Source organism: Thermobia domestica, chromosome 16 (assembly GCF_964235325.1).
Source record: "Thermobia domestica chromosome 16, izTheDome1.hap1.1, whole genome shotgun sequence".
Lineage (NCBI taxonomy): Eukaryota > Metazoa > Arthropoda > Insecta > Zygentoma > Lepismatidae > Thermobia > Thermobia domestica.
This window is the reverse complement of record NC_137469.1, coordinates 126,102,779-126,129,956: the sequence shown is the minus strand read 5'-3', so window position 1 is coordinate 126,129,956 and position 27,178 is coordinate 126,102,779. Positions and strand designations below refer to the sequence as shown.

Sequence of the window (27,178 nt, the reverse complement as noted above, 5' to 3'; positions counted from 1 at the left end):
ATTCCTAAATAGACTTTTTGTATTTTATTCGTTCAACAGCCACATCGCTCGACATACCAAGACCCTATTTTAAAACATTATTTCAATAAAGTTTTCCAAAGGAATTCTTTTGAATTTTATTCCTACACCAAAATACAAAAGTAGTTTATTACAAAAAAAGAAAAAAAGTATTGTTTCGTTTCACAATGCAAAACTACAGTAGACTTCCAAACTTTGAGAACTTGATACACAAATCTGAAAGTAGTGCATTTGTAACCACTGGTTGCAATAAATTGATAGGATCAAAGATGAACCTGTTCCTCAGACGCTGAATCCATATCAAAAAGTCATTACTTGCTATGCCTTATTGTTTTTATTGTGGGGCGATAAATGTTGAAACTTGAAATAGATAATTGAAACCACTCCCGGATTGAATAGAGGGTTAAATGAGGAGATAGTACCTACTCTTGGAAAACTGAATCGATTGCAAAAAACTTAATCTCGATATCTCTTACAGTTTCTGCTCTACGGAAATCAGTATTGAAACCGGAAGTAGTAGTAAATTTCAACCACTTCCGGTTTGGTAGTGTGTTGACAGTTGTGATGGTATGTTCTCGTGAGACGGTGAATAGTTTGCAGGAAACGGCTTGTCGCCATCTAATTCTGGTTTGTACTCAGGCGATTCATGTTAAACCGAAAATGATTAATTTGATTCACTTCCGGTTTGAATCAGGGTTGGCTGGTTTAAATCAGCTGGTTAAAAACACTGGTTTAACTCCCCCCCGCCCCCGAAAAAAAGCGAAAAATGCTTTAAATCGTATGAACTTCATGGTGACGTTTCCACATATACCTATGTACATTAGTTTTATCTCCTTTTCACCTTTTAATCAAGCCGTCCCATGTTCAATTCTCGGTCGAACCGTAACTCTTCTTTCAAGTATAAACCAAGTAGCGGTTCGGATGTCACTTTATGTGAAAGTATTCTCCTTGATAACCTCGGTATTACATAATGTTAAGCCTAAACAGATGAAACGAAACCAAATTGTATGCCTGAATACTGTTGTTTTATAAGGAAGCCACGGTTGCTTATATTGATAAAATTGGTAAAATTTATCGAGTACCTATGTAGCGTCCAACATTAGCTTGGATTGGACTTTCAGTTTTAATTTAATTGAATGACATCTAGATACTGAATTAGTAATTTAATACCTCACTTTTAGCGTACTTATTATGATACGTTGATCATAAAATTTTGCATGCCAAGCAATAACGGAATTTTTCCGTTATTGATTTGCATTTAAAGTAATAACAGAATTTTTCCAATGGCTAAGGCGGGAGTTTCCCGTATAATTCTGTATAATGGTTTTACTTATGCAATTGTTTATCCTTTTATCTTTCTTGAAATGACTCTTAACGATTATATTAACGAGTATGTCAAGATCAGTACAACGTATTTTTATCAGGAATCCGTGAGTGAGTCGTCAGACTAATCGCATTTCTGGCCAATTAGTCCTGGTTTCGAGTCCAAATGGAAAACAATTTATCTCGGATGTAAGCCGAGAAGCGGTTTGGATTCCGCTTTAAGCGTATGTGACCCAGGGATAGAAAAAATAGTTTTTTTTAAAAAAAAAAAAAAAGAACAAAGTGTGTTAAAACATGAAAAAGGTGTTCAAAATGTTTTAAACATGTTTTAAAACACACGAATAACCATGTTTTAAAAATTTTAAACAGTTTAAAACATGATTTTAAACATATTCCAAAATCGTGTAATAACATATTTATTAAGACCTTTTTGCCTTTGCAATCGGTCTTTTCATTTATTTTATTCTCTTTATGACTATACAGTGTTGGGTACAGAATATTTCAGTATAGATTGGTAATTCTCAACTTCACGACCCCCTTTTATTACACCCTCTTGCCAGTGCCTCTCGTACTTTCTTGGTTATAATAAGCATTTTAGGTAGATTGTAAAATCTACTTACTATAGAGATTTCCCACAATCCATCAATACACATTGCGATACAAAAGTCCTCACCATCCTTGTATGTTGAGAACGGATTAAGGGAGAATGATGAAACTTGGAAGTGGTCTGACACATCAGGTGGTGCTATCATGGCGGACATCTGTGCTTGGTACTCGAAATTTCAAATGCAAAGGGAGCCATGTTGCATGTTTTAAGGCTAGAATTTTATCAGAAATACGGTTGTGCGGTTATTTTAGCCCTAAAGCAAGTACTTTCGGAGTTACCACTGATGAAAATTTTCTGATGATGTCTTTAGAGGCGAAGCTCGCCTTTCGTGGAGGCGGGTGAGAGTTTTGTTGCAAAATTTGATTACTATTTCATAACACTGATGCTAATAAAATTATTTTTAAATAATACATTTTCGAAAAGTAATATATGAAGCATACTTCATGTGCTAACTTTAGAAGATTTTCTGCAAGTCTTATGTAATTGTTTTCTGGGTCAATAATTTATTGAAGAAAGGTAATATTTAGGGCGCTCAGAGCACAGTGGATCCAAATCCATTTTTAATAAAGTTCAGTTTTACTCAGCAAATGAATTTTATTTCAAAACGTAATGTCTTCGCAGTCGAGTCCAAAACAAATGTAACTAATACCATGCGAAAGGGCGTGAGATAGTTTCATATAACAGCCGCTAGACAGGGGCGTCTGTGGGACAGGAGGAATTTCAGGTTTTAGGTGTAATAAGGCAGTTTTAGAAATCTTTTGATAAGCAAAGTCCAACAGAACAAGCGTGAGGTCTTTACACCGAATAAATACGGAGAAGATACTGATGATTAAAACGGGAAAGTTGCTTAGTCCCAATTTCCAGAATTTTAAGCAGGCTCGAAACTCGAAAGTAGAGCCAGTTTTGGAATCCTTGGGCCAAAAAATGTACAAGGGAGCAATATAAGCCTATAGCTCCTTACAGTGAATGGAAATGGATTATAACTGATCAAAATCCATATTTATTCGGTGTAAGGACTTCAATATTTTTTTATGTTGGACTTTACTCAGCAAAAGTTTTCTAAATCTGCATTAATGCCGTCAAAATCTGAAATTCAGAGTAAGGGGCGGATGACCTCTGAACGAACGTCCCTTTCTAGAGTCAATCATATACAATTCTAGATTGCATCTTGTCATGTAGTTTTTTTTCTTTCTTTCTTTTCGGTTCCGTGGTTGTGAATATGTGACGTTTTCCGTCGGTGTATTCTTTTGGACACAGTCTGCATTTATTTAAGGTAATTATGCATCATTGACTATAACATTCGAAGCTTGACTTGTTAATTATTCCCACGCTGCAGCGTACACAATATAATGTTAATATCTTAAATTTATGAGCAAGGAGGGGGGAAATTCGCCCTCCTCCCCCATTGCAACAACGCCCTTGTCTAGCGGTTGCCCTATGAAACTCTAGTCCACACCCTTTTACGTGGCTTTTGTTTCATTTATTTCGTACCCTTGGCTCGAAGATACTACGTTTGCTGAGCAAAAGTGAATCTTTGTGAAAATAGACATGGATCCCTTGTGCTCTGAACGCCCCATATCTAAAAATATTTTACAAAAACTGAGTTGGAGCCAAATTTATCCTGCAACCCAAGTTTGTTCGAAGCGCATAAAATTAGTTTTAGTTTGATTGATTAGTCTTGCATCAGTAGCAAGGTTGTATGAGACAGGGTTGTATGAGTGGGATCCGAACCACTAATTTTGAAATTTTACATGGGATCGTAGTCAAAATCTATACAACAAATTCCGACGTCTCCTGCCTCTACCCTCAGAATTTAATGTTAAAAGACCGAGAATTGCGCCCTGTAGCGTTGTGGATACATAAAGACAGACAAACAAATTGAAATCAAATTATCCCAGAGACTGACGTTCAGCACTGACGTTACAATAAGTATCACACTTTAATGGTTAGTTACGAAGTGACTGCCATACCTTGCGCTTTCCCGCCTGATCCCTTCACACAAGCTATGCCAAGATGTAAAGTTTTTAAGAAAATTTAGAAATGAGGTGGGGGAAGAGCGACGAAATAAAATTTTCATAATATATGAAAAAGATATTGTTGATACAAAATTAATTCTTACCTGAAGTTTCCAGTTGCATCACGACCACATCGCTGACGTTAGAATCATCAAAAGCAATTTTCGGGTCAACACTTTTACCATTTGTTTGGGTTTCCATTTTTTTCACGGCATTGCATTTTTCGTAATGATTTTTCATTCTTTGAACTAAACCAGCCATTTCTTTCTTACACGTCTTGTAACAAGCTCGTATGGTCGTTTTCTTATCTGATGGAGTTTGAGTTACTTTAATAAATTTGCTCCAAATGATGTACTTTTTTTCTTCATCCCGTAAAATTCATGTTAAACGATTCCAAGTTGTACGGAGACAGAACCAACATGTACTGTATCAACGAATGCCTGCGATATTTTAATTTCAGAACTGCAATTTAGCAAATAATATTTTGTTTGCTTTGTAAATACAACACAAAAATTTGTTTCCATAATAATTCTTTCATTTATTTTTAATATCAGTATCTACAAGTAGTCCAACCTTCGACTATGACACTTTCTCACAAGTTAACTGAGAAACATTTAAACAACACAATATACATTAAAAATAAGGGGAAACAAGAGACAAAATTAATTGTAGATCACCACATTGATCCGTTGAAGCCACGAGAAATCAAAACATTGACATGGGAAGAAAGTAGTCTTTTGAATGGAGAGCACTTTTTGACAGTTTTCTTTCTCTGGCAGATTTTTTACAAAAATAAAATAAAATAAAAATAAAAATATGTTTAAAACAAGCCTTAAAAAATACACGTGTTTAAAGCAAAATGCTTAAAACGTATACAAAATTTGTTTTAAACAAAACAACCCTGATGTGACCCCTTCCAGCAAACCCCGTTGCTGCATAATAACACGAAGGCAAAACAAACTTATTTCAGTCAATATGTAATATAAATACTTACAGCAAATTATTTAAACCAAAAAGGCCGTGTTTAAACCAAAAAACTTTTTTTTTTTTTTTTAAATAAAAACCATGGTTTTTGCCAACCTTGGTTTGAATAGAGGCTTAACAGAGAAGATAGAACCTATTCTTGAAACTCTGCATCAATTGCGAGAAACTTCATCTCGATATCTGTTACAGTTGTTGCTCTATAAAAATCAGTATTCAAACCGGAAGTACTAATGAATTTCAACAACTGCTTTTGATAGTGTTGAGAGTTGTGACGATATGTTCTTTTGAGACACTGAATCGATTGCAGAAAATTGCTTGCCAGTGACTGTTATCTTTTTAATTTTTCTGTGGCAATAATTGTTGACACCGGAAATGATTAGTTTAAACCACTTCCGATTTGGGTAGAGTTAACGGAGGGGATGAAAGCTATCCTTGGAACGCTGAATCGATTGCAATAAGCCGTATCTCGATATTCTGTTACCGTGTTTGCTTTGATACCTATCGACAGACGGACAGATAAACTCGTTCTGTAAGACTTCCAACATTTATGCATATTGTAGTTTGAAATCTAAACAACTAATTTCTCGAGAACTGCTGTATTACGTTCACACTTGATAATTAAATATTTAATTAAAATCTCTAAACATTGCATTATTTAGTTTGTCTGAAAGTTTCAGAAGGGATCACTGTGTCTGAGAGCGTTCATCTTGGTGCACGTCGTTCCTGGTTCGATATCAACTTGTGCCAAAGGGTTTTCTGGTGGATAATCACCGTGTGTGAGGCGTTTCCTCCCACTTTCTTTGTACCATTTTATTCATTCTCATCGTCACTGTCTTCTTAACATACATGGCATAATAGTGAGACATAAAACTGAAAGATTTCATTTCATTTTTGAAAGTGTCAAAAAATGTTAATTTTCTGATTAGTTTTATAGCGACGACTAGCCTTTGGCAAGCTGGAGGCTTCGCCCCCAGACCCCCGTATTTGCTCGGCCTACGGCCTCGCATGTCATATGTTCGTGCATTTATTCTTAATGTTTCCTTAAATCGGCCCAACATCCCCAGATCTCATATTTATCATCCTTTGCTCCTTAATACTCTGCTTAATAACTCTCAGTTTATTTTTTCATAGCAACCTTTGTTTTGTCAACCACAATTTATCGACTTATTATATAATGAATGATGATGTTGGATTCTCATTTTCAGAGATCTTTTTTTCTTATTTATAATTTTCAAAAAAGAAATCTGGGATTTTTGTTCAACCATAACTCTTGCATATTTCTAAGACAAAGGTCGATTCTTTTTCTTGTAACTTTGTAGTATTTCCACACCACCCCTGTGGTATCCTGCTACACGCATACTCCTTTGAATGAAAGCTTTTGCTTCGTCATGTCTTTCGTATACTAAAAAGACTGGAACTTAAGTGGTATTTGTGTCTGGGAAGGTTCGTATCATAGTGTGAAAATGAAGTTCAATATGATTTGTATTTGGAGAGGCACCAAGCATTCTCCATAAAGAAGCCTAAAGCGATTTCTTTTTGCGTAGACTCTTATGTTACTATCAAGTAAAAGTGAAAAGGAATTTTTGCAGCAAACATGTATCATACTCCGAAATGAAAGTCCAATGGTGTTGTTCCCTGGGTAATTCCATAGCTATCACTCACTAAAAGGAACTATCGTAGAAGTTGTGGGTATACAACATTCTTCACAAAAGTGGTTCCTACAATTATTCTTTCAGACTGAACCAGTAACACAACTGAATCCCTTGATCGGACACGTCCAAGTGCGACGTACAGTTGGCCGTGAGCGAATACGTCACTCAGAAGACGTCCCATATAAATAACATTGAAAAGATTTTTCAGTTCCCCATGAAACCACTTTACGGTTAGAAATTTTCATTTCTGATGATTCACTTAGGTAAAGCTAACGAAAACGTACAAGCATACCGAATTTGAAGTTTTTATTCCAATTCTAAGTACCTAAAACATGTGATTATAGGTCCAGAAAAAGTCTCATTTAAATAACATGGGGAAATTCTTCATCCCCTCTTTAGACCCTCTAAAAATTAAAAATATTCCCTTTTGTCAATTTTCCTGTGGGTTTGTCGCGAAAAGCTATAATCATGTCAAATTTAATCATTGTAGCCCTACAGGAAGTGCTCAATAATTTGAGGGTGTAAAAGGTGTCCCAATAAATAACATTGGAAATATTTTTCAGTTTCCTATAAAAGCACTCTAAAGTTGAAATTTTAGTTTTACTGATTTACTTAGGTAGTGCTAACGAAAATGTGTAAGCATACCGAATTTCATGTTTCTGTTCCAATTCTATGTACCTAAAACATGAGATTATAAGTCCAAAAAAAGGTCCGTTTAAATAACATGAGGAAATTTTTCATCCCCTTATTAGATCCCCTAAAAATTAAAAATATTCACTTTTGACAATTTTCCTGTGGGTTAGTTCCGGAAAGCTACAATCATGCCAAATTTAATCATTGTAGCCCTACAGGAAGTGCTCAATAATTTATGTCAGCTCATGTAGTTTTATATATAGTTAGGATTCCTATAAAACCACTCTAAAGTTGGAATTTTTTACTTTTGGCAATTTTTCTGTCGGTAAGTCCTGGAAGGCTACAAGAATGCCAAATTTCATCATTCTAATCTTGCCGGAAGTGCCTAAACATTTTGGGGTATAGAAGACGTCCCATATAAATAACATTGGAAAGATTTTTCAGTTCCCCATGAAACCACTTTACGGTTAGAAATTTTCATTTCTGATAATTCACTTAGGTAAAGCTAACGAAAACGTACAAGCATACCGAATTTGAAGTTTTTATTCCAATTCTAAGTACCTAAAACATGTGATTATAGGTCCAGAAAAAGTCTCATTTAAATAACATGGGGAAATTCTTCATCCCCTCTTTAGACCCTCTAAAAATTAAAAATATTCCCTTTTGTCAATTTTCCTGTGGGTTTGTCGCGAAAAGCTATAATCATGTCAAATTTAATCATTGTAGCCCTACAGGAAGTGCTCAATAATTTGAGGGTGTAAAAGGTGTCCCATATAAATAACATGGGAAAGATTTTTCAGTTCCCTATAAACCGCTCTAAAGTTGAAATTATTTAGTTTTACTGATTTACTTAGGTAGTGCTAACGAAAATGTGTAAGCATACCGAATTTCATGTTTCTGTTCCAATTCTATGTACCTAAAACATGAGATTATAAGTCCAAAAAAAGGTCCGTTTAAATAACATGGGGAAATTTTTTATCCCCTCATTAGACCCCCTAAAAATTAAAAATATTCACTTTTGACAATTTTCCTGTGGGTTAGTTCCGGAAAGCTACAATCATGCCAAATTTAATCATTGTAGCCCTACAGGAAGTGCTCAATAATTTATGCCAGCTCATGTAGTTTTATATATAGTTAGGATATTCTGGAAACTTGAAGGTGTTTCGGTGTTTTTTTTTTTTTTTTGTTTTTTTTTCATTTTTTTTTTTCATTCGTAATTGTTGATCTGAAATACTAAATTAATCTTTTCAGGACTTGATGGAAGTACCACGGCTTTGGAGAGAGAGAAGCTGATCAATGAATATAACTCAAATCCAAACATCCACTTATTCCTAGTCTCCACCCGAGCTGGAAGCTTAGGTATCAATTTGGTAGGTGCTAACCGAGTGGTGGTATTCGATGCATCATGGAATCCATGTCACGATACACAAGCTGTCTGCCGGGTGTACAGGTAAAAATAATTTTTCATTCAGGTTAATAGAAAGAGGTCACTAAGAATGTATATTACGTAAATTCTATATAGTGTGATTAACTGAAACCCATTTGCAGACAATATCTGCGAAAGTACTAGTGGTATTTAACTATCTTGTGTGCACAATGTAAAGGCATCCATGATGATTGTGTCGCAGCATTTCTGCTTCAAGAAAAGTCACCATAAGCATTCAAACATTTGTTCTATTGTGTGACCAATGTACGAATGTCGTCCATATTGGCGTTCAAATCTTCGATGGACGGCGACATTCACCTCGTCTTCTGAGTGGAACCTTGCTAGAACCAAGTTGATTTAGTATCATTTTGGCAGTACTAACGCTCGTATTGAGTGGCTTCGAGATAAAACGGATTGTTTTATTCCCCGCTGCATGGCTGTCGTCTGTTAAAACAGTTATAGTTTGGTCTGGGTGAAAATTGTCCAATCGACCGTTATTGCATTTGATATGTGTGCGTCACCATATACGTACTTTATCGGACTAAACGCTTCTGGTTGTCACCCGTCAGCAGCGAGAAATTGTGTTTGTTTGGACAGGTTGTGGGTGCGAAAGCCATCTGTCAAGAGTTACTCCTGCAACGATAGAAACATGAAACTATTACTTCTGCTGCACATGAACCAAGGGCGTATGTCATGATACACGACTACAACTAAACAAGCCTTTCATATCATATTGTAGTTATGGCCAACAAACGGGTTTCAGTCGATAGTCCTCATTAAATAATATTGCTGATGTTTTTAATAGTAAATTTGGTGTAAACTAGGATTTAGAAGAATAGTTTTGTTTTTCTGTTCTTGTATATTCTTCGCATGGACTTAAAAAATAATAGCCAAATACAAGGATTATCCACTAAGTTTTTCCTTGAACCCTCTAATTGTACTTTTATTAAGTGTTGTAAATTGATAAGTTTAGCCTCAAACGAAAACTTGCACCTTCCACTTGCTGAGAAGTCTCATTTTTCAGTATAGTCCTCACAGGTGTCAAGCACTTGCCCAACGATGCACTAGTTGTTGCATGCCATCTGTGAAGAATAAGACCAATTGCTGATATTAAGAACGCGCTAACTTGCTGACCTCCATGTTGGGCGAAAAACACTGGTCTTTCAGGTATTCCTTAAGCTTAGGAAACAGCCAAAAGTCACAGGAGGTGAGATCAGGACTGTAAGGAGGGTGCGGCTAAACATTCCTAAATAGGAGCTTCTGCAACGCGGTGGTACTCTTTCCGCTTGTGTGCGGGCTTGCGTTGTCATGTTGAAGGATGATACTTTTGTGAGGACGAACTCTATGCAGTTGAGCACGCAACTTCGTTAATGTCTGTAAGTAGCGCTCAGAGTTGACAGTGGCTCCATATCCTAAAATTCGTTCAGCTTAGCACGTTTAAAAATCAGTCAGCACCACATCATCTGTCGCAGAAGACGGTACCATTACTGTCTCTACTGAAGACTGCGTTTTGAACTTTTAAAAACGGGAAGAAGGATGTTTGTACACCACGGATTTCCGTTTAATCTTGGAGTCGAAGCGATGATCCCAGGAGTCGTCCTCAGTAAAGAAACGCATGAGAAAGCTATTTCTTTCTGTGTTCAAATAGGCCAAAGTTTTCTGACCTGTAGTTTTGCAGGTGAGATGACGCGGAACTCTCCGAACATACTTTTTAAAACCCAAACTTGTCGCGTGTGATGTGAGTCAGGTTGCGAGTGATATGCCAGTAATGTGTGCAGTCACCCTCTGCTTAATACGCCGATCATTGCTATCCAGTGCACCAATCTGTCTCACTTTCTCTGGAGTGGATACAATCGTTCTCTGGAGTCAGATACGATGCGTACAGTCCAAATCTTTCTCCTCAATGTGCTAATGTCCTTACATGCCTCCCCATACACATCATTCATGCGGCGGTAGATGTTGATGGATATCATACCTTCCACAGTCAGGAATTCGATGACTGCACGCTGTTTTAACCGGATATTCATGTATCATCACTAATCCTGCGATTGCGTCATTGTCAGTGAAATGACCTAAAGAAACGAAACATATTTGTATTTGTAAAACAGGAGGTTCAAGGTTTCATTTGATGGTACAATTATGCACGTACGGCAGTTAACAAAAATTAGGGGATTGAAGGTAAAACTTTTTAAATAGCCAAATATTTGGAGGGGCCACTGCGGCTCAAAGGAAGCGCACTTATCTGTGACGTGTTGAGTCCTTGGTTTCCGAAATTTTGGTCGAGATAGGTCGGGTGGTTCAAGAGTTATTAAGTCACAAACATAGTCACTTTCAATTTTATATCTTAGATTTACAACAGTTCTAATATTTTTTCATGATAATGTGATTTTCTGTAGATATGGTCAGAAGAAACCTTGCTTCGTATATCGTCTAGTGATGGATAATTGTTTGGAGAAAAAGATCTACGATCGACAAATTAATAAACAAGGAATGTCTGATCGTGTTGTAGATGAATTAAATCCAGATGCTCATTTATCCATTAAAGAAGTGAGTAACTTACTCTGGGACAACGAAGAGGAAACTGAAATAAAAGATTTCAGCAAAGAAAAGGACAAGTACATTGATGTAGTATTGCAGAAAGTTCTTGAGAAATTGAGCACTCGCTTGTCTAAGGTGAGTAAATTTCCGTTACTAATGATACTAAAAATATCTGTTTTATTAATTAATTTTCTTTCAAATTGTGAATACGTTGTTTCCAGTTTTTATTCTTTTGCACCAAGTATCGTATTCGTAGTATTAATAAGATGAGATTAACGTGGAGGACTCCACAGTAACAATTTAGAAATCGAAAATTGTCATTACTTCTCATCATTCGAGTAGCAACTGGTGCCATAATTATCTTCTCAATCGTGCTAACTTACTATCATAGGTATACATATTGTCCAACTCAAGCCTTTGCTCAATAAAATAATAGCAGAAGTGAAGAAAGAAATAATTCTTAAGAAACGCATCATATTTCACGGATACATTTACATAATTTTTCTGTAGATTTTATTTTTAATTTTGTTATCTGTCTAAAAATTATTGAAGAATACAAATCCGGAAATTATCTGAGTCAGAAGTAACTCAAGGTAACTTTGCTTCTTTCTTAAGCACTTTTAGCGTTGAGTGAATGCTGAATAGATAGATCCAAACATTTGAATTGACAAATACCGATGACAGAACATCGTTAATCAATACTGATGACAGCAATCTCAAAGGAAGTGATATTTCAAGGATATGGGAACAAAGCTCCAAACGAATTAATATCAAGATTCTGAATAGGACGTCTTCATTAGAAATAAGGGAGTCGTACCAATAATCTGACATTGAGCACATGACGTGAGTGTTACTGCTCCGAAAAATACTAAGAATTTATTTTATTAAGATGTCATTGAGGTTTTTGTAAGTTCTGAAACTCCTGAATATTATTTTTTAGTTCACTAACTTAAGCAAATAAATTTTGGGATAAAAATAGACAGTACATGTAAGCAAGGAATATGATATCTACTGGTATAACATCTTCACCCCAATTCTTGCTTCTTCCTGTCAATCGATTATATCAGACGAGTCTTCGTGTTAGCATGCTATAGACATTGCTGTGTGTAAACACGAGAACAAACACGACAAATTCAAGGAGTTGCATACTACATTGCCACACTATGCAAGTTAGCATTTTGTTAATTCAGTCCTCCAAATAAGCAATAAAGTAACATATTGTAAGTATTGTAAGCATGTAACATTCTTATACTTGATGAGTATGGTTTTTTGACTTGTGTTTGGATAGTACTTTTCTATTTCATTATGTATTAAAAGTAGAAAAGTATAAATTTTAAATACGGAAGGTTGTGAGTTATATACCGACCATTTTAGATTCGGTACTGTTACATCGTGCATCATGCTGGGTTTGCTTGCGGGAGCAGTGTTGTGTCTGATCTTGTGGGTGCGTCAGTGTTGGTAGTGTTATCAAATGGCACCGAAACTCAACCGGTATCGGGGGGGTTACGTAATGGCTCTTTTCCATGCTAAGTTTTCGTACGTACGCATTGTGAAATAGTGTCGGGAGAATGGATTAACACTCTGGGTGACTACTGCGAAAGCTATTGTGGCCCGTTACATATAACAAACTCCCGTTGCGAAACATTCACCCACGAAAACTACCAGCAAAGTGACACCCGTAGTGCTACGAGGGATCCGTCAATTGGTGTGCCAATAAAATCCTCCGACGCAGCGTGATATGTGCCAGATTCCATCTCGCACCGTCAACTATGAACAAAACAATTCGCAAGCATCTCAGGTTGAAGTGAGTGTGGAAGGTCCGTATATGCCACTTGCTGCCACGTTACATTGATCAACGTAAGACGAAGTGCAGGAAACTGTATGAGAAGTACCTGACGGGTTCCAAATGGAAGAAAGTTGTCGCAGTGGATGAATCATATGCCCATCTCACTGCTGGTGGTCTCATTCGGGCGATTATATACCGTGACATTGACGGCAAGGGGCGCAACAACTTGTTCGTCAGTGCAGGGAAAGTTTCCGCCGTGGCTTTATGGTTGTTTCGGGATTCAGATATGACATGACGGTAAGTTGCTGATACGTAGGGTGGACAAAAAAGTACAAAGGTGTTTCAGTCTACATTTGGCCAATTTCGACTTACCTAAAAATATAGAAGAATCCATGGCGCTAGGTCCGTAAGTGCTCGATGTGTTTCCCTTGGTTCCTAACAATAGCCCGACAGCGTAATTTCCACTGTAATAGGCTTCTCTGAAGAACTGGGAGGGGAATCTTGTCCTATTCCCTTTCCACAGCTTTCCAAAGTCCTTCCACAGTTGTCACACTCCGTTTTCCCAAAGTCCGCTTCAGCAATCCAAATCCACAATAGTCCATAGGACTTGCATCTGGAGATTTAACAGGTACCTCATTGAAAGGTATCACTTGTATACCACTTGCCTTCTCCATCTCCCTGTAGAATGCGAGGGACGATCGTGAGGTATGTAATGAGGCCTTGTCCATGTGAATGCGCACCAGATTGGCGTCATTTCCGTACATTGTTGAAATCTCATGCTCGTAGATCGGCCGCATGATCTGCTCCTGAAAATTCTGCCAATTTATTTTGCAGTTCTTCGCCACCCTACGAATGTTCAGTTTACCTCGGTAACAGTAGCCAGTAACGACCATGAACCCTTTTGGGAAGAATTCTTTACAGACACGGACCCACCTTCTGAAGTTTTTCGCGCCTTTCACTCGCTCGCTCGTCTGTACATGATGGCTCTCGGTTTTCCGCAGTCGGAAAGGTAAATCCATGCTTCATCGAGCGTTACGACGTACATCCACCTTTGTTTTGCCAGATGCCGTTCGTACAGCTTCCGGGCGTTACACTTTCGTTTCTTTTGGTGTGCATGCGTGAGAAGATGGCCGCGAGCTTTCATGACTTTCCAGCTTGAGTTGATGGCGTAACGTCCGGCTCACAGTCCCCAAAGACACATCGAGACGATTAGCCATACACCTTTGTTTTGGCGGATTTTCTTGCATTTGCCATTTTGCAAAGTTTCCTCTGCATGGTGGAGGTGGCCTTGGTGCATTCCCGTTTCCTAGGCAACGTCGTTGGTGATCCAAATGGTGGAGCTTCGTTGCCCTTGTACTTTTTAATAAAAGTTTTTATTCCACTTAAACTGATGTTTCAACCATTCTTCTTGCACTATTTTCTAATGACAGAAATACTGAAGTGGGCGTCATAAAGAGCCGCAACATAGCCTTCCCAAAACCGGCTTAGTTTGGGCGGCATTTTGGTCACAGAGTGGAAACCCACACACTTGGAAACAAATTTAACACAACACTCACAACGATGGTCCTGTTTTGTGCGTTATTGTCGTCCGCGTGGAAAACCAACTCCGTTCCCAATAAGCCACTGCACAATACTGCAGGACGCCATGAGCCAGGTCGGTTGAGTCCATTCTGCCTGGGAGGGGGAAGGAACGAAATCAGCCAAACGTAGGCTGAACAACCTCTGTAAAAGTGAATGCAAGATGCTTCCAAGAATCCATTCTGACACCTACATATCGGAGAGATACCCCACAATTGTATGGAATGGACGAGAATCAGGTGATGATCCATATGGACAAGGCTTCGAGAACACTACGTTCCTATAATGGTGTTCTCACTACATTTTTATCAGAAAATGGTAGATAAATTAAAAATTCGTGTCATTGCGTTTGAAGACATTCCATTGAAAAGACCAGATGCCAGTCCATTGGAATTTTAAGCATTTGCACTGTTGAAACGAAGTCTTCAACATCGTCACCCTGAATGGTCTATGGAAAGCGTGCTGGGAGGAGTGGAACAGAATTCCCATGCCTGTCCTGTACCGGAGTTTGCTGCAATGGAAATTGCGATGCCGTGTGATAGTTCACCATGCTGGGAGTCCGATAGAATATGATCGGTGAGGGCGGCGCGGTATCTTTCTAACGTGAGTGCCCGTCAAAACTGTCGGATGTAAAGCGAACGATCTTCTGTAGTCATATTCAGTGCTGGAAGAAAAGGTGCGGGACTCACTGTGAGTATGTTACTGGAGCAATTTACCGGGTTCGATTTCAAGATGAGCTCATGAAATTCGGATCCCACGTTAAGCTGTGGGTCCACGTTTTGTATAGTTTCTGTGCTGAACGAGACGCTAAACTCCAAATCAACCTACCAATAACCTCGTCGTCTTCTCTAGATGGCTTTTTACTTTTCCTATCAACTGCAGAAAGACTATGTCGGAACAGCCGTAAGTCTAGATATTTGATAGAGTTAAAACAGTATTTAAAAAATCGCCGGTATTGCATATCGTTGCGTACCGAAAAAAGAAGTATTATATTGATATTGTTTCTCAGACTGGAAAATGTAGCCAAGGACGGCGCAATTAAATGTAACTTACGTTATTTATTGTGTATAGTTTTAAAGACAGTTAAATTTTCTGTCTAAAACTTTCAACGTTAACAATTGAATTGTGTTTCTTTCAGGAACCATTCCAACATGAATCTCTTCTCATAGATAGAAAAGATAAGAAACTGTCACAAGCCGAAAAGCGTCTAGCAAAACGTAGTTATGAGTTAGAGAAACAAGCTAGTATAAATTATAATAGACCTATGTACACCGCTTATTATCCAACAGCGACTGGATCAAGTTCTATTCCAGTTTCCGGATTGCAGATAAGGTAAGATTTTTTTTTTCTTCTTTTCTTCCTTTCTTCGACTAACTTATAGTCGGCGATATTTTGCAGTACCGTATATCTCTGTTCCCTTTAAAGTGTTAAATCTCTTTTTATGAAAGAAATCCTGACTGACTCGTCAACGCCCAGGCCAAATTGTTTGTTAGAAACAGAAATTTGGTCTGTATGTAAAATTAGTACATAAGGTACGCTAAGATTTGAAAATTCGACGTCGAAGGGAGGGAAATATGGGTGTAGTTATTATAATATGTCCGTATCACAGGATCCCTTAGTGATAGGTGAAGTTTGGTATTTGGACTGTGTATTTTAAATGATCAAATATGTGTTTCAGCTCTTTTTGATATTTCGGAAGAAGAAGAAGTGAGTTGCAATTATTATAGAAGGATGTCCATGTCTCGGAACCTTTTTAAATTTGCTGTATTATCTATTTTATAGGTTCGAAGGATGCAATCACATCGATTTTTTTTTTTTTAAAAATTACGTATACTTAAGTTTATCATTATTAAATAATAATCTTTTACTGCCTTGAAATCACGAATGGAAATTTGAAATGCCCCCTCGATTATAATTAAAGCTGGCTACTTCTGGTAAGGGAAAGTAAAAATGAATATATATATATATGTTTGCGTATTTTATTTTTGTATATATTAATTAATATTCTAGTTGTTTGTTCGTCTGTTTTTGAGCTACTAATTTTTACAAATTTATAAACTTATATCGTTCTTTTATCCTGTGTTATGTGTTGATGTGTTGACTTAGGTAAAAATTTGATTCTTACTCGAAAGTTAAGTTTCTTGTATATGGGTAAAGTTTGAATATATTTTTTTCTATTTACGGAATTATATCTTCCTCAACCCTTAAAATGGTTTCATATCTGACTAAAGCAACCAATGAGAAAAATTATCTCAACTGAATATAATATTAATTAGTACTCCAAGCGACCTTAAGGGGCCTCGCTGGCTCAGTGGTAGAGCGTCTGGTGCATGGGGTCCTTGATTCAATCCCAGCTCGCACCAAGTGAGCTTTGTGTGACAGACTCCGTGTGGGTGGGTTCTCTCGGGGTTATCTCGTTTCCTCCCACTTTCTTCATTCTACCATTTCATTCATTTCTCATCTTCACCTCTCCTTTAGCCTAGCCGGCATAACCATGGCACGTAAATCAAAGACTTTATTTCATTTTATTTTTTTCCAAATGACCGTAAGTTTTGAAATTCATGTGCTATATACAATATGAGGCAAGGATACCGTGTAACTGTGGAACTACGGGAGGGAGTGATACCATATCTTGGATAGGAGTAATGAAAGTAGAACCGCATCTATTACTGTACAATACCTCATGGAGGCCATTTTGAATTCCGCCATCTTGGATTCAGACCCAAAATTGGTAATAGGAAAGGGGGTATGTGAGGTCTTTTACAATTGGTTTGCACCATACACACACACACACACACACACAATCTGACCTTTGATTATTTACTTACCTTTAATTATTTAATAGCAGTTATCTTCATAATATATGTTTGTTAACTGTTTGTCTACAACTGTCTTTCCAGACTTACAAGGTACTTTTGCCTCATACTTTATATTGTAAATTAATTCAAAACATGGGGTCGCATGAGGCACATATTCAATTGAACTAATTTTTCTCATGGATCTGATACAGAACCGTTTTAGGGGGGAGATAAAAAACCTCAGAAAAAAAAATAAATACCATCCTTTGAATATTCATGATGTTTGTTTTTATTCAATGTAATATAACCACGAAAGTGTATATATAGATAAAATTTTGAATGAATTTCTACTTGTGAAATAATGATCTTAAAGAAATGTAATGTCTGTGCTTTATGTAATTGTTTGTTAAAGTAAAAAGATCGGAAAATAAACGGCGTTAACTGGATTGTCGGCAGCACTCCTCACCCGTCTAGTGGGTAGCGCGTGTGCTTTTGCTGCACGTAGCCCCGAGTTCGATTCCCGGTAGAAGACAAAAAGTAAATAATTTGACAGTCATCCCTTTTTATTAATCATCCGTCTTTCCTAGCCTAAAGGGCATAATTGCAGGACTTTCAACTGAAAAAAAAGACCCCTTTCAATTTTCCTCTGTGACGGTGGGAGTTAGAGACATGAAATATCAGGGTACCCACCCAACCATGAAATCCGTGAAACTGTGAATTAGCTGTGGATCATGAAAACACTTTTAATAATCTGAGAGTTTCGTTATTAGACCTCGAACAACTTTGCCTTTCTATGTCACAAATTCCTTTGTTAGTATTTGACATAGAAACAAAGAGATAGCTAGACTGTGAGTCGAGCTCGCGCTGCGTCGCCATTTTCAATTGCTGAACCCGACAGAAATTTACCGATAGTTCACAAAGAGATGAACTCGGATACATGGATACGTGAGAACATAAAAGTAGTATTCATTGCGAAGAATGAGACTTCTGCTAGTATACATGTAATTATGGAAGTAATATACTATAGCTTGTACTGATAGTCTATCTATAGTATAGGCTATACTCTGACGGCTTCTTAATTGTGTGATCAGCAAACTAGTTTCGATTGTTGCAGTTTCTGGATTTGTGGCAAGAGCTCTGTATTCTGCTCAGTCTGTGAATTTGAAATGCCGTAAGAGCTGTGCCAAGCAAAAGAGAAACATTAAATTAGTTTAGATTTCTCCGTACTGTAACCAGTCCAGTTTTTCACCAACATTATTACTCTAAATTTCAGTTTAGAACAAGCAGAATATAAATTTTAATGAACATGTGATCCGATCTTAATTGTAGTAAAGTTAGGCCCAAACATGTAAGCAAATAAAGTATATTTAGTAGAAATTGTAGTTTGTTAGTAATAATTGCAGTTTATTGGTTATAATTATGATGTAGTAATAGATTAATAATTATGATTTGTTTGCGAAGTATTAGGATCATTAGCATTTGTCAGTTCTAATGGTAACTTTAGTTGTGTCTCCAAGGGTTGTATGTGACTACTAAGTTCATCAAAGAGTAGATATCATTTTGAATGGATCATTATTAAATTTAGTCAACTGTTAATAGCGTATAGTTTAGCAGTAGACCAATAGAAACATTCTGGTATTGTGGAACTAACATGACAGCAGGGTCTAGCTGTATAAGTGAGTAAGGCTGGCGATGGCAAAGCTTGTCCTTTGTGGATTCAATTTCAGCTTGACATGGGCACGTATTGGCACTCATTTCATGATCGTTATTAATTTCTGGTCCTCTTCTTTAGCCCAAATGACATTGATATGGGATATCTCAAGCTTGGCACATGAAGGACAGTTTGAGTAGTGACAAAACTGTAACTTTATTTCCAGGGCTATTAGAGCTGACGGAACGAGTATACCGAAGCCAGTGGCTAGTGTGAGACCCATGCAGTCCGAGTTGACAAGTCAAATGGAGAAAGGTGGAATGTCGCAGAGAGCCACCGTAACAACCATCTCTACAGGACGATCACGGTGGATTCCAGCTGAAGTTTGGCAGCGGCAAGGAATGAGCGCCCAAGAAATGACTTTGCCGTTAGGTAAGTTGACATTATAGTATTGTTGCAAGATGATTTTAGTATCAAGAACCACCAGGCTTCCTGAATAAGATGGTTATACGGGATATATATTTAACGTCTTCATCCCATTTCAAATTATTATAGCTTGAAAAGGGCTAATCCTATTTGAATAAAACGCCTACACTTCGAAATGGGTAAGTGTTTATGTGCTTACTCTCCGATTCCAAAGTGTTGTGTTGGCTAAAATTAATAAATAAATACAAATTTGTTAGAAAGTGCAAAATAACTCTAATTACAGTTCACAAGTGTTCAATATAGCCTCCTCCAAACGCGCGGCACACATCAGGCAAATTGTCGAACTTTTCCCATACTTCGAACACGGACGGAAACTGTCGAGTTGACTGCTAGTTGGTTGTAGGTGTCACTAGTGTGCATCGCTCCTGAACATTAGAGACATCTCTTGCCAACCAAAAGAAACCTAAATACTCCTCTTTTGAACTGTAGGTATTTCATTCAAACTCGTTCAGCCATTCTCAAGCTACAACGTTTCGAAACCAAAAATGTCATATTTCGGCATTTATAAAACTCAGGTTAAACTTGGAGATTGTGACTCCTATGTTCCGTAATATGAGCTATATGCGAATACAAACTGAAAGTATATGCCGTTTGCGGTTTTGTTTCTTAAAAAAGTAAATAAATAAATAAGAATGAAGATGAAGTAAACTTGTTTGAGTATATTTCACGAGGAAATTTCCTTTTCTGTTCATACATCGGACATTGTCTGGACTACAGTGTGTGAAAATAGCAGCCTCTTTAGGAGTCTGCTTAATGTAGTGAAATTCTATACTTCTTTACAGGTAAGCGAAAGGCATTCTCTGTTAGTATTTTTCAGGTTAGGGAATAAGCAAAGTCCTAATGGTGAAGGTGAAATTGAGGTGAGAGTTGGAGGTGACAACATCTTAATTGGTGAGGAAGGATCTGTAGTATCTACCGAGATTAGTCTCTTGGTTCATATAGCTTAAAGTTTAATATTACGTCTACTATTCCATGTACTGGCTATTTTGTCTGATTTTCTTTCTTCAGAGTATGACATTTTCTGCTGTTGTTACATGTCGCCAATGTGAAATGGTCAAACGTGCTGTATCCGGAATTATATATGGGTCAGTCAGAAATTAGTTGCACTCCTTCGTAAATGTTTTCAGTCAAAGGCTATTTTGATTAAACTGTGTGGCAACACTTCAGACATGTAGTTGTATCGTGTAACGTAGCGGCTTTCACGAAGCAAGTAGAGATGTTCTGATAATCAGTCGTAAACATGTCTCGACAGCTGAAAGTGACGTCCAAATTGGAAATGCGTGCAGTGATTCGATTTTTGTGGGCGAAAAGGTGTAACTACACTGAAATTTATCGGCAGTTGCATGAGGTGCATGATGAAATGCAATGTCACGTCAGGCTATCGCGAAGTGGTGCAACATGTTTGAGAACGGACGTACAGGTATTGACAATGCTGAGCGCGAGGAAAGGCCATCAACTGCGACAAATCCAAAAATCGCTGCACGCGTAAATGGATGCATTCTTCCGTGTGGCTTCCATGTTTTGGTCCCATGAAAGACGAACTTTCAAAGCAACGATACCACGGAAGACGAGGTGAAAGCTACAGCCCAAGAATGGTTATCGGGCATTGGACGGGATTTCTGTGCAGAAGGCATAGAATAATTTGTACCATGTCTCAACATATGCAGGTAATTACGTTGAAAAGTAGATTGCAGGGTGGAAAAAAATAATGATTTTTTTTTTAAAAATCATTTTTGATGCCATTATGCCATTTAAGTGAAAGTATTGGGGTTTAATTTTGAATTCATCCCCAATCGTTAACCGATTTCAATCCCAATGTTTTGTATGCATTATGGACAAAGTACAGCAACGTTTATCAACATTTTTTTTTTTATAACAAAGGTTACTGATATTTGGCAGGGGCATATTTTTATAATAAATCAGAACTACCTAGCGGCATGAAATACATATAAAGTACATAAATTTCGACTAAAATTAACTAACTAACTCCATAGCCTATAGGAACCGGAGGTTCAATGCCGCGTTCACAAAAGCTTTCCATTGACTTCTATCCCTAACTAACTGGATCCAGTTTCTATTTTGTATTCCTATTTCTACGAGATGCATTTTAATATTGTTCTCCCATTTGCACCTAGGTCTTCCTAATGGTCGTTTTCCAATTGGTCTTTCAGTTAAGACTTTGAAAGCGTTCCTAATTTCTTCCATCCTGGCTACATGACCTGCCCACCTGAGTCTCCTAGACTTAATTACCCTAACAATGTGTGGTAAACCGTATAAATTATATAGTTCCTCGTTATGAAGTTTCCGCCATTCCCCATTCTCGTTCCTCTTGGGTCCGAATATTCGTCTTGGGATCTTGTTCTCAAATACTTTCAGTCTATGCTCTTCCCTCATCGTAAGCGACCATGTTTCGCAACCATACAGAAAAACAGGCTCGATTATCGTTTTATATATTTTAAACTTCAAATTCCTCGACATAATTCGCGACGAGAAGAGATTTTGAACTGAATAATAAGTGGAATTCCCTGCTTTTAGTGGACATTTAATTTCTTCGTGAATATCGTTTTCGTCTGTTAATATTGATCCTAGATATTTGAAAGTTTCCACTTTATCAAAAGTATTATTCGACATTTTAACGCATCCAAAATTCCTGTATTACAATTCCCGAGGAACTTCTATGTAGGGGAGAGTTCCCGATATCGCACCGGGTTCTAAATCGCACCACCCCTAGTTTAAAAAGAACCGTAGTACTAACAAGCCATCTAATAGTTAAATTAAGTACTTAAACATATTTCCATAATTACAGAGTAAAGTGACGACGTTCAGTAAGTTATGTATGTGTGCAGTTGCAGTACAATATAATTGGAGTATTCCTTACTAATTTTCGGGGTATATCACAGTAGAATAGAGATTAAGGTAAGAGAATTAGCTTGTTTCAATAAGTAATAATAAACAAAATACCATTAATATTATAGTGGCAAACTCAAGTTTTTTTTTTAATTTGTGAGGTATGTTAAGAATTCTTTTTTAAAAAAACGATGTAGTTTCCCAAATCGCACTACTACCGTGTGTCCGAAATCGCACGAGTGCGATTTTGGCTCCCATGATGAATTGTTTTTCGGTTACAATTCACACAAGGTGGGCACATGGCAATATGGAAAATGATCTCCGGAGTCTATGAATCGTGCCTTGAAAAAATATATAGAAAATAAGGTGACGCTGCCCAGCCCAATAATAGGAGGAAATAGAACTACCAACATGCAACCACAAAGAACAGAAGTACTCTCATCAAGTCCTTACAAAAAACATTTTGAAGAATAACGGCAAAGGCAATCAAGAATATCCAAACATGTGGATAGATCTAATCCTTCTGAACCGTCAGCTAGGTCTGTATGTGCTTCAGGAAACCTTAACACCAAAAAGTGTATTCGAAAAGTAGACACATCCAAATCACGATGCTCCGAGCTACATATTCGCAGTGTTTCAAATGTAGCTTTTGAAATCAATGAACAAGATTGGTTTTGCGTCCTTTGTCAATAAAATTTACTCAAAGATATGGTACAGAGTGTTTTGTGTAAAGTCTGGATACATGAGCCTTGTGCGGGTGTTTCAGGAGATGAACGTGCATTCCAATGTGATTTTTGTGCACATAAGGTGTAGCTGTCTGTTTTCCATAAATATACATACATACATTACGTTCCATAGGATTATGAACAATATTGCTCATTGGATCAACAGTATGGATATTTTTTCTTTAACGACATGTTCTTCCTCGTATTCTCGTATTAATAACACAGATAAAAGAATGTGATATATCATAGATAGATTAATTTGTTTTACTTCTAGGTTGCATTTCTACTTAGCTTATTTCTAAGGTGTTATTTCTGTGTTCGGTTATTTATATTGCAGTATTTTTTCTCTTTAAAGATATATTATACCTCATCTTAATATAACATAAACAAAATAATGCGATATTCCATGGAAATGATGATTTGTTTTATAGTACAGTAAATAAAGGTCCGAACCCGGAAAAAATTCATACAAGCAAGAAACTTTTCAGAACGTTTCCTTATGATGTCCTAATCAATATACTAAAAGTCCCCGAAAATTCATGCTGTGCTCTGGTCGCCATCTTGAAAAATGGCGGATTTTCCTAATATTTGCAAAATAACTTCCTTGCTAATTGACGTATTGTCATGAAACGTCCACTAAATTAAAGAGAAGTAAATAATAAATCTGCAAATAATAGTATTATTTGTATGTTTTGTTTTAGTAAGTGAAGAATAATTAAATAATTAAGTTTTTGAAACGTACGAAAGCATACTTTGAGAAATAGCTCTAAAAGTGTGCAAAATATCCGGATTCAATACATAAAATAAAAGGTAGATGCAAAATTGTTCTTCATTTGGCGCAATTTTGGTTACATTATGACAAACCGTAAGGAAGATATGATTCTTTTTCTAAACATAAATGAACATTGATTTACGGGTTGCATAACTACATACATAAACTTGACATCTTAAAATTTGTAATAACGCCCTTATAATTGAAATGTATCAATGAAAGTTTCAGTAATCCCATCAGAAATACTCAGGGAAATTTAAATATAATCTTCAATACTTCTTATATTACCTAAAATTATAGTTTCGCCATATTAAAAACATGTTGTATAGTAGATCGAAATAGGTGTTAAATTTATTTCATAAAATGATCACCGTGAGGTACTATGCGTTCCTTAAATTACCTTGGAAATTTCACAGCATTACTTTTGTTATTTTTCATTTGTATTGAATCTATATTTTAATATGTGGTTCTATTTTCATGTACTATATCGTCTTAGACAGTTGTGAGAAAGTTACTTATTATATTGATTCTTCTCTTTAGAGGCTGGAAAGTGAATAGAATATCATTGTTTCAATAAGAGTTTCTGATCTTCTTGTTTTACTGCATAAACAAAGTGAAGGAAGTCTGTGGGACCTGTAGTCATTCAATATGTGTATGTGGATTGAGGTTCATTGAAGTGATAACATTTCTTTTGGTTGAAAGTGCGATACAGTGAAAATTACATCTTGTGTTAACCTTAGTTTTATAAAATTGTGGTAAGAAGCTTCAAGATAGTCAAATAAAACATTTATATTCATCTTTGAATTTTGCTGCGTGACAATGCATTCAAATAGAACAAATTTGTATCGTTATATTTGACCAACCACTCCATATGAAATCGTCTCAAATAGTAGCAATAGCAGAGTGCACGAGTTACTTATCGTCTGTCTTACTAAGACTAGGAGGGTTTCATCTCCTTATGTCTTTTCTGGGAGCTATAGGATATGTAATGAATTGGCTGTGGATTGGAAATTTTGTGGGAGACCATATATGCGAAAAATACAGTTGTCCATATGTTATCTGGACATGCTTTCTTTCGAGCTGTACGTGCTCATATTTTAACAGCAACAGCGCTCCTATCTGTTCTTATTAATGAGAGTGAAGATCTTAAAGAAGGCGTCTTAGAACTTGCGAAGTTATTCCAAAGACTGCTTGCAAAGGAACTATCACCTAATGAAGCAGTTTTCATTTTTTTTTTTTTTTTTTAATCAGTTTATTCAAAATTTTGAACTTGTATGCGAGCAAATAAAAGCCGAGAGTCGAACGGTCGCTCTTTAGTTGTCGTATTTGGAACAAGTAACTTTGATATATCAGTTCATTCGCACAGAAAGAACAGGAAACTGGCCTCTTTATGTGCCAACAGTTATGAAAATGATACTATACTTCCTTGCGGCAGGAAACATCTTATGCGCAAAATCAGCACATTTAAACGCACAGGAAATGCTTGAATTGGAGTCTCGCCTATCTCCTGAAGATTACCGAAAGTTCACCATGGAAGGATACTTTACAATTAGAAGAAGTAACTGTTATTGGTCAGGAATATGGAGCGATATGATTATAGAATAATCTTTAATGAAGAACCTTAATTCAACAGCCGGCTTAACACGTGGACGTAGTATTACAGAGAACACTTTAATGAAGTGGATACTATATGCACCAACATACATAGAAGTTGCTCATGCTGTTGAGAGTTTGGCTGGAATTATTCCTTTGTCAACATATCATGTAGAACTTAGAGAGAGCCGAAAGAACAATGATGCGTCTGATACAGGTATCTTAATACAGTGGATAACACAACATAATCTCTTTAGCCAGAAATCAGGGACCCTTATTTGTCTCTCAAGAAAACTTGTCGGAGGATCTGATGTAACTTGCGATGAGGCACTCACGAAGGGAAAAATATCAATGGAAGCATTTGAAGGCAAGGATGTATTTATTGCTTCCTTACGGAGAAAAGACAGACCTCTAGCTGCAGTTAGCTCAAGAGTGAAAATTAAGAATACGACTGTAGTCATTCATCAGCAACAAATCTTTAATCGAATCGTGCGCACCGTAAAAACTGAAAGTGAGCTCAAACATTGCTTCAAATTTGAATTAGCACCGAAACCTCCATCATTATTCGATGACGTATCAATGCATAAAACGAAGAAATCACCAATTATTCAACTGTTTAAACCAGAAAAACTAACACTTGAAACGTTACCATCGATTTGCAAGTTTGTTATAGATGGTGGACATATTTTGCATTCATGTCAATGGTCTAGGCCTTCAACTTATGGAGCCATTGCAAGTATGTATGTCTCACATATCATTTCTCAGTATGGAGCAACTTGCACCGTAGTTTTTGACGGTTACCCAGACAATTCTACCACTAAAACACAAGAACAGCAGTGACGAGCAAGTAGAAGGACACCAACTGTAGTGCTCTCAAACGGGTCGGGTCAGGTCAATTCGGGTCGGGTCAGTCGGGTCAGCTCGGGTCGGGTTGTCGGGTCGGGTCAGCTCGAGTCGGGTTGTCGGTCGGGTTATTCGGGTCGGGTCAATCGGGTCAACTCGGGTCGGGTTGTCGGGTCGGGTCAATCTGGTCAGCTCGGGTCGGGTTGTCGGGTCGGGTCAGTCGGGTTATCGGGTCGGGTTGTCGGGTCGGGTCAGTTCACTTTGGTCAACTGAGTTTAGGTTGAGTTTACACTCGGCTGGAGTCGAAAGCTGCTGTTTTTCACTAGCTGCCTAATTAAAAATAGCAATTTTCAATTGATTTTATAGAAACCATAAATCTATTTTGAACACTTGCAGCTAGTGTTTTTATGATAAATGCTTATTTTTCTACTTGTGTGTACTTTAATTTTTAAATGTGGAAGATTGATTTTACCAATCGACTGTAATATTAATATCTACGCCAATATGGAGTCTGGATTTAGAACAAAACTAGAAGTTGTTTAAGTAACGCCAAAAGAGAGATTGGATATGGACGACCAAGCCCAAGCAGGGCCGCGGTGGCTCAGTGGTAGAGTATTCATCTCTGGTGCATGGTGTCCAGTAGCGTAGCTAGAGTTTTTTTCAGGGGGGGAGCAATGAAGGGCCCAAGAGGATTTTGAGGGGGACATCTCAATATATATATATATATATATATATACGAGGGCTATCCAGAAAGTAGATTACGTTTTCGTCTGTGTCCGCTAGGGGCGGGGCTAGCGCGGCCATCTTGGGGTCAGAGCGTTGCGCAGCTCAGTCGGCATCTAGCCGTGCTAGTGAGAGGTTCGTGCTGTGCTCCGTTAAGATACTGTGACGGTTTGAAATGTC

General features: G+C 37.3%; 1 protein-coding gene across 2 annotated transcripts in view; it reads left to right on the top strand.

The window, feature by feature from the left end:
- Window positions 1-27,178, top strand: part of LOC145673398 (uncharacterized) — a 125,171-nt gene that overhangs the window by 78,775 nt on the left and 19,218 nt on the right. For both annotated transcript variants that reach the window (XM_081743060.1, XM_081743058.1), the window contains exons 11-14: window positions 8,484-8,682; window positions 11,055-11,331; window positions 15,699-15,892; window positions 19,236-19,441. In XM_081743060.1, coding sequence (XP_081599186.1) covers window positions 8,484-8,682; window positions 11,055-11,331; window positions 15,699-15,892; window positions 19,236-19,441 — 876 coding nt within the window. The remainder of the gene's footprint in view (window positions 1-8,483; window positions 8,683-11,054; window positions 11,332-15,698; window positions 15,893-19,235; window positions 19,442-27,178) is intronic.